This window comes from Nicotiana attenuata, unplaced genomic scaffold (genome assembly GCF_001879085.1).
Source record: "Nicotiana attenuata strain UT unplaced genomic scaffold, NIATTr2, whole genome shotgun sequence".
Lineage (NCBI taxonomy): Eukaryota > Viridiplantae > Streptophyta > Magnoliopsida > Solanales > Solanaceae > Nicotiana > Nicotiana attenuata.
The window spans coordinates 12,066-21,100 of NW_017678571.1; the positions used below are offsets into that span (position 1 = coordinate 12,066).

General features: G+C 42.4%; 1 protein-coding gene across 1 annotated transcript in view; it reads left to right on the forward strand.

Annotated features, from left to right (window-relative positions):
* LOC109221641 (aquaporin-1-like) overlaps positions 1 to 7,076 on the forward strand; it is an 11,294-nt gene extending 4,218 nt beyond the window's left edge. The window contains exon 2 of the mRNA XM_019386110.1: positions 6,736 to 7,076. Coding sequence (XP_019241655.1) covers positions 6,736 to 7,076 — 341 coding nt within the window. The remainder of the gene's footprint in view (positions 1 to 6,735) is intronic.
* The last annotated feature ends 1,959 nt before the right edge of the window (positions 7,077 to 9,035 follow it).

The window sequence follows — 9,035 nt, forward strand, 5'->3', positions numbered from 1 at the left end:
CATGAACATAGCAGCCAACTCCAAATCATGTACGGGGTAGTTCTGCTCATGAGGCTTCAACTGACGAGAAGCATATGCAATAACTCTACCCTCCTGCATCAACACACATCCGATCCCAACTCTCGAAGCATCACAATACACAGTGTAAGAACCTAAGGCTGATGGCAAAACTAACACTGGAGCTGTGGTCAAAGCTGTCTTGAGCTTCTGAAAGCTCTCCTCGCACTCGTCCGACCATACGAATGGTGCACCCTTCTGCGTCAACTTAGTCAAGGGCGAAGCAATAGAGGAAAAACCCTGGACGAACCGGCGATAATAACCTGCCAAACCGAGGAAACTTCGAATCTCCGTGGCTGAGGACGGTCTGGGCCAACTCTGCACCGCCTCTACCTTCTTTGGATCAACTTGAATACCATCACTGGACACCACGTGTCCCAGAAAAGCTACAGACCCAAGCCAAAACTCACATTTGGAGAACTTTGCATAAAGCTTCTCCTCCCTCAACCTCTGTAACACCACTCTCAAGTGCTGAGCATGCTCCTCCTGGCTACGCGAGTACACTAGGATATCATCAATAAAAACGATAACAAATGAATCCAGATACGGCCGAAATACGCTGTTCATCAAGTGCATGAACGCAGCTGGGGCATTAGTCAGCCCAAAAGACATAACCAGGGATTCATAGTGCCCATATCTAGTCCTGAAGGCGGTCTTCATAATATCCGAATCCCTGATCTTCAGCTGGTGATAGCCTGAACGGAGATCAATCTTCGAAAATACCCTTGCCCCCTGGAGCTGGTCAAATAAATCATCAATACGAGGTAGTGGATACTTGTTCTTCACTGTCACCTTGTTCAACTGTCTGTAATCAATGCACATCCTCATTGTGCCATCTTTCTTCTTCACAAATAGAACCGGTGCACCCCACGGTGACACACTAGGACGAATAAACCCCTTATCTAGGAGTTCCTGAAGTTGATACTTTAGTTCTTTCAACTCTGCGGGTGCCATGCGATACGGAGGAATAGAGATGGGCTTGGTGCCCGGTGCCAGATCAATACCAAAATCGATGTCCTTGTCCGGTGGCATGCCCGGCAGGTCTGTTGGAAACACATCAGGGAAGTCCCTCACGACGGGGACGGAGTCAAGACTAGGAGTCTCAGCTCCAATATCTCTCACGAAAGCCAAATAAGATAGACAACCTTTCCCAACCATCCGCTGGGCCTTTAGAAAAGAAATCACCCTGCTGGGAACATAATCAGTCGTACCACGCCACTCGATCCTCGGAATACCCGGAATAGCCAACGTAACTGTCTTAGCATGACAGTCCAGAATAGCATGGTACGGAGATAACCAATCCATACCCAGAATAACATCAAAATCGACCATGCTCAACAGCAATAAGTCAACTCGGGTCTCCAGACCCCCAATAGTCACTAAACAGGATCGGTATACATGATCTACAATGATAGTATCACCCACCGGGGTAGATACGTGCACAGGCAAAGCAAGACAACCTCGGGTAGTACCTAGGTGATGAGCAAAATATGAAGATACATAGGAATAGGTAGATCCGGGATTAAATAAGACAGAGGCATCTCTGTGGCAGACTGAGACAATACCTGTGAAAACAGCATCTGAGGCAATGGCGTCCTTCCAGTCTGGAAGAGCATAGAATCGAGCCTGACCACCGCCAGTCCGACCTCCACCCCTGGGGCGGCCCCTGGCTACCTGACCTCCACCCCTAGCTGACTGGGCGGGTGCTGATGAAACAGGAGCAGAAGATGAGGGCTGATCCCTCTGCTGAGACTGACTACCACGACGCCGAGGACACTGTCTCCTCATATGACCAAACTCACCGCACTCGTAGCAACTACCCGGCGCTGGAGAAGGGGACTGATGGAAACCCCTCGCTGCTGAAGAACCCTGGGCTGAAGAGGCAGGTGTAGAGCTCTGAGCTGGAAGGGCACTAAGTGAAGTCTGGCCCTGCTGAAATCCCTGATGACCACGGCCTGAAGAGGCCCCACTGTACTCTGGACGACCTGACTGAGGAGGCCTGAAGGAACGGCCTCTGCCACGCTGGAACTGGCCCCTAGACGGAGCACCACTGAAACTACCTGAACCTCGAGGCCTCTTTGCCTCTCTCTCCTCACGCTCCCGACGGCGAACCGTCTCAATCTCTCGAGCCATGTCAACTACCTCCTCAAACGAGGCACCCATAACCCTCTCTCTGGTCATCAAAATGCGGAGTGAATAGTTGAGGCCATCCACGAACCTCCTAATCCTTTCCCGATCTGTCGGGATCATCCAAGTGGCATGCCGAGCTAGCTGCGTGAATCTCAACTCGTACTAGGTCACAGACATGTCCCCCTGAACCAACCACTCGAACTGACGATGCAGCTCCTCCCTGTGAGACTGCGGTACGTACTTCTCCAGAAAGAGAGTGGAGAACTGCTGCCATGTAAGGGGCGCTGCACCAACCGGCCTACGCCTCTCGAAGTCCTCCCACCAGGTGAATGCAGACCCTGAGAACTGGAAAGTAGTAAAAGCCACACCACTCGACTCTAAGATCCCTGCGGTGCGAAGCATACGCTGACACTTATCCAGAAAACCCTGGGCATCCTCGCCCTCAGCACCGCTGAACATCGGAGGCTGAAGCCTGCCGAATCTCTCAAGACGACGCTGCTCATCGTCCGGCATAGCTGAACCTCATAGGCTGGAGCTGGTGCAACTGGAGCAACTGGAGCCACTGGAGCAACTGGAGGAGCTATGGCTGCTTCCGGTGTCTGAAATCCCTGGGCAACCTGCTCAGGTGTGTGAGCAACAGGGGTCTGATATCCTCCCCCGGCCTGGGAAGCAGCTGCTGCAGTAGAAGCTGAGACCGCCTGAGCCAGGCCAGTACAAACTGATAGTATCTGTGCCAAGGTCTCCTGGAGACCAGGAATAGCAGTAGGCACTGCTGGTGCCTGCACAGGTGCTGCTGGGACATCGACAGCTGGAGTCTGGTCCTGAACTGTGGCAGCTGGTGGGTCAGTAGGTGCTGTCTCTGCTACCCTACCTCGACCACGACCGCGTCCACGGCCTCTAGTGGGTGGTACTGGTGGTCGACCATCGCGTCCGGTAGCACGAGTTCTCGCCATCTGCGAGAGAATAGAATACAGGAATTTAGTTCTCGAATCACAAAGCCGCACGACAAGAATTTCAATAATATGGAGTTTTTCCTAAAGGTTCTGCAGCCTCTCGAGGAGAAGTACAGGCGTCCCCGTACCGTTCCGCGAGACTCTACTAAACCGGCTCATGACTCGCGAGGCCTAGTAACCTAGGCTCTGATACTAACTTGTCACGACCCCAATCCCGATCGTGATGGCGCCCAACACTAATGCTAGGCAAGCCCGACCAATTTAAATACTCTCAACCCAAATACGCAATCCGTTAACAAATAATACGATTAAAATAGCAAATATCAATGTTCCAATCCGAAACTAAATAAAATAGTATGGAAAATAATAACGAATATCCAAAGATTCCCCAATAGATCTGGAGTCATGAGTCTAGAGCCTCTAGATGTAACAGAGTAATATATCCATAGTAATAAAGAAGTCTAGGATATGGAAAGACAAATGAAATAAAGGGGAGGAGTCGGGTCCTGCGGACGTCAGGCAGCTACCTCAACAACTCCTGAAAATAACTTCACGAAAAATAACAAACAGCTCCACTAAGTCTCCAGAGCACCTGAATCTGCACACATGGTGCCGAGAGTAAAGTGAGTACTTCCAACTCAGTGAGTAATAAACATATATAATGGCTGAAAGTAAGAAATTCCGAAATATTACAATATAAAGCTATAATCAGCGATTCAGCACATAAAACGATGAAACAACCGCAGACAATGACAATTAAGACCAACAGATATAAAATGCATAAATGCAATGCAATGCACATGACCGCTGCGGCGCGCAGCCCGATCCATTTGGGTACCCGCGCTCACTGTGGGGGTTCAGACTCCGGAGGGGCTCCTACAGCCCAAGCGCAATATCATAGTAACATTCGCTGCTGCGTGCAGCCCGATTCACACTCAGTCCAGATATATGTATGCATGCAAGCCACTCGGGCACAGTCAAATTATTCATTTTTAGTTTCAATTATTAAGAATTATAGAGCTACGTGTTTAAACCTTTATTTATTTACTTAACATTTCGAGTCAGTGTCTAATTCAGGGTTGATATGATGAAATATGCTAAACATCATGGAAGCAGTGATAAGGATCCCTGAAGGATGCAAATGATAGGCACAAAGCCCCAACCATATTCATAAAATCCAAGTAGGATGATTACCAAACAATTTCTAGTCAAGAACACAGTACGAACATCAATCGAAACGGACTAGGTCAAAATTCCCAGTCACAATCGACCCCGCACTCGTCATAGAGTACGTGTCTCGCCTCAATATAGCGTCATAATGTGATATACCGGGGTTTCAAACCCTCAGGTCATCATCTACATCTATTACTCACCTCAAGCCGGCCACAAGTCTAGCTCGCTATGCCTTTGCCTTTCAAATCAACCTCTTCGCACGCCGAATCTGATTAAAACCACAACGAATACATTACAATAGGCTAAAGAAACATAACCCAATCGAAAAGACTCGAAAAACACCAAAATTCACTAAGTTGGCACCACCCGAATTCACCCCGAGGCCCCCGGGACCTCAACCAAAAATACCAATACATCCTAAAACTTCATTCAAACTTGTTCTCATCCGTAAAACACATCAAACAACGCTAAAACCATCAAATCACATCGAATTCAAGCCTAAGTTTCTTAAAAACTTCCGAATTACGCATTCGATCAAAAACCCAACCAAACGACGTCCAAATGACCTGAAATTTTACTCGCACATCCAAAATCACCTAGCGAAGCTACTGCAACTCTCGGAATTCCATTCCGACCCCCGGATCAAAATCTCACCTATCCACCGGAATTCGCCAAAATGCCAACTTGCCAATTCAAGCCTAATTCTACTCCGGACCTCCAAAATCACTTCCGATTGCACTCCTAAGTTACAAATCACCTCCCGATGCTAATCGAATCACCGGAATTCACATCCGAACCTTATAACTAATAAGTCAACGTTCGGTTGACTTTTCCAAACCAAACCTTCCTTAAAGAGACTAAGTGTCTCATTTCCTATCGAAACCAATTCAATTCAACTCTAACTCACCCGTTGCTGATAATAAAACATGAAAGAGCAATAAATGGGGGAAACGGGGCTGTAATACATGAGACGATGTGTTGGGTCGTCACACGACCCCATGTACTTTGTAAGTGCCGAGCCTAACCTCGATAAAATAGCGACGAGGCTAAGGTAGGACACTTACAATAACCCGTACGCAATAATAATAATAATAATAACAGGAAATGGAAGTGAAGCCGTTAACTCATAAAAAAATAAACTCGAAATCCAACTAATAGAGAGCCCAGAATAACAAGTCTTATAAACTCATCTCAAAATACCGAGGCAAATTCAACAATCACAAAAAAATACAACATATGTAATCTGTTGCTGCGCACAACCCGATTCCACCATATTATCATCTGTCAATATCATAATTCGTCCTTATTTTGCCATTTCAATTCATTACCTTTCAATTTCCGTTGCGGCGTGTAACTCGCTCCCCAAATAGTTTCAACCAACAATAACAACTCAACAACCAAAATTTACAAGAATTTCTACATCAAGAAAGTAAATGTACGAAGCAATGAAGAATCACATAATAATCAAAGAATCTCTAACAACTCAAATGTTTCAATCTTACCAGCTCATTGGTATCTATCAATTGGACAACTCATATAAGTGAAAGCACATTATAGAAAGCAATAAATATTATAACACTATAAGGCAAGTAAGACATATGACAATTTAGATATGCAAGTAAAACAAGTAGCAAATACAGTGAATTCTATTTTACCCCCTTAACCTTTTAGTGTAGGAAAATAATACCCCCTTCACCTTTTGAATGGAAAAGAGAACCCCATTTGACAGTTACTGAGCTTCTTATTTTGAAGTAGTTCTCTGAAGTTCCATAATACATCAAAATTGTAACAGTTTCCTTTTGGACAATTTGGAGCAGAATAGCTTTTTTAGTGTTTATCTTTTATATTGCAATGTTGTTATGGGATTTCCTTAGCTATACTAATAGCATTTCCTGCTAGAACTGGATTAAACTTCTAGCAGTATATTATTGAAAAATGTCAGATCCTCAGCGGAAATGGTTTTTAGAATGTGTTTCAGTGTTATGATGTGTAAAAATATTTACAAAATCTTGTTACTTATAAGGTAGTAAATCTCTACAATTTTCGCACTTCTCTTATAGCTTTGTATTCCTAGATTCTTTGCGACTACATGCTGTGTTATTTGTTTATGTTATCTTATTTTCTTGCCATGTTACCGTTTGCTTATTGTGTCCTTTTCACTGTTCTTGAGCCGTGGGTCTAGGGGAAACAACATCTCTCTTCCTTCACAAGGTCGGGGTAAGGTCTGTCTACACATTACCATTACCCGACCCCAAGTCTAGGATTTCACCGAGTTTGTTGTTGTATGGTAAAAATGGTATTTGACCTGCTTTCCCATGAAAAACTACACTTATTGTGTTAGAAATATTTACAGTATATAACTTAAATTCTTTATATTTTGTTCTTTGTGCTCTGACATTGAGATACTCTTGGATTTGATCAGGTGGACACATTAACCCTGCGACATTTGGTATTTTTCTGGCAAGGAAATTGTCTCTAACCAGGGCAGTTTTCTACATTGTGATGCAATGCCTTGGTGCAATCTGTGGTGCTGGTGTTGTCAAAGGGTTCCAGCCATCTTTGTATCAGGTTAAGGGTGGAGGTGCCAATGTTGTAAATCATGGTTTACACCAAAGGAGATGGCCTTGGTGCTGGGGATTGAGATTGTTGGCACTTTTGTTCTTGTCTATACAGTTTTTTCTGCTACTGATGCCAAATATAATGCAAGGAGACACCATGTCCCGTGTGACTACTTATCTTGACTTCTCATTTTTGTACTTGTAGATTTTACTGCTGTGAGCTTGATTAATGTGTGTGTGGTGTACGAGTACTGCCTGGCGTTGTTATAAAGTAAACTTCGTACTCTGTCAAATTTATAGTATAGAAAGGATGTCGAACCCACAGAGATTGGTTTATCTATTCTAAGACGTTTCTTGTTTAATTACTATGTGAGAAAACTTCAGAAAGAGTCTGAGTGTGTGAATAACTAACTAAAAATACGAGAAACAGATAGGCATATTAGAAATATTTTATTTTTCACCATATATATAATAAAGAGGTGTTTGGCGATGCCTGACTTACTAATTATTTATTTTATAGTAGATACATTCTTCTTCTAACTTCTATTTCTCAAAAAATGTTAAAAATGCCTGCTCACGATTACATTATATATTTACTATCAGTTGAACAATTAAATGCACTCCTCTCGGGTTATACAATTTAATTGTTAAGAATGGTAAAATATAAACGAACCAGAAATATATATCTTTGAACCTAAAGCATTGTCTCTTTTTTAAGGTAAGTCCTTTCGGTTACGCCTACTTGTTATAACTTATTACGTACACTATCTCGCCTCTTTTGATTACAAATAAGTGTATAATCAATTTTAACATATATATGGCTAGATGTCACTAAATTATAGGTTAACATCGATCAATACCAAATTAGTTTATACTTTCTGCCTCTTTTCGATTACAGAATTAGTAAGAAGTTAATATGTAGTACTAAATAGGATAGATGTTAACATTAATAACAACTATATAAGCAGATAAATTTAAATAAAAAGCTTCAGCTCAGTATGCGAATTGAAGAATGAATATCTACTATTATTAAAAATATTAAGATCCGTCCATTTTCCCAACCCAAAGAAAAGTTACTCCATAATGGAGTTATACCAACAACGAAAAATCTTGCCCGTTAAATAAGGAAATAGAAGAATATTCAAGAGAATATTCCTACTCTTTAATTTAAAAACAGGAACTAGAGTAATTTCCAATACTACAATTTATTCAGAACATAGAATGAAGCAGAGTAATGGCTAAAAGATGAAAATAAACAAAACTAAAGAAAACAAACAGAAAGAAAAAACTTTCTGCTCAATTTCACTTCTCAGATTCTTCTCCCTCTTTTCCTTCACGAACGATGCCTCTTTATAGGGCAAGCCATGATCAAGATTTCAATTTCTTCTGGTATATGAACTTGTCATGCTGGTTGCTGGCCTTGTATGCTGGTTATGAGCTTCTTTGTTATGGATCGGTTAGGTTATTGTAGCCGGTTTGTGAAGTCGGTTATAGTTTTGCTTGTAGCCGGTTGTGAGTCGGTTGTCCTTTGTTGGCAAATCACTCTTTTCTTTGCACGCATATTTTACTCTGCTTTAGCTTGTCCGTTTGTCTAATTTTTCCTCTATAATCTCTTATTCACCGGACCAATACTTCTTTAACCTTTCCTGCATAATTAGACAAGTTATGGAAGAATATTTTTTGTGTTTTTCAAAGAAATTTATTGTTAAAAAATCAAAGTAAAATGCACTTATCAATTCCCCACACTAAATATTTGCTTGTCCTCGAGCAAATAAAATAACTAAACATATTAGCTAAACATTTAACAAAATCATGAGACGCTTTCGCAAAAAGAAAAAGTAATTAAGCACCGATTCACAAGTTCAGACAACTTTTAACCGTACTCATATTCACCTTTGAGAACTGACAACTCATATATTTCTTAATCCTAAGTGTGTCCTCACCAAATGAAGAGAGATGCCCATATACACACAATATCATAGATGTAGAACAAAGTAGGGCATAGATAGAAAAATTCAAAATCTCTCTCACAAAGAAGTAGCTCAACCTCTGGAAATTGCCATAGGCTTGACTATCATGTGGTTGCTCCACCTAGGAGTCTTTGAGTCGAGATCATGTAGGAATTTTGCAAGGTTTTTAAATGTAGGTTTTAGGGATAGCGTAT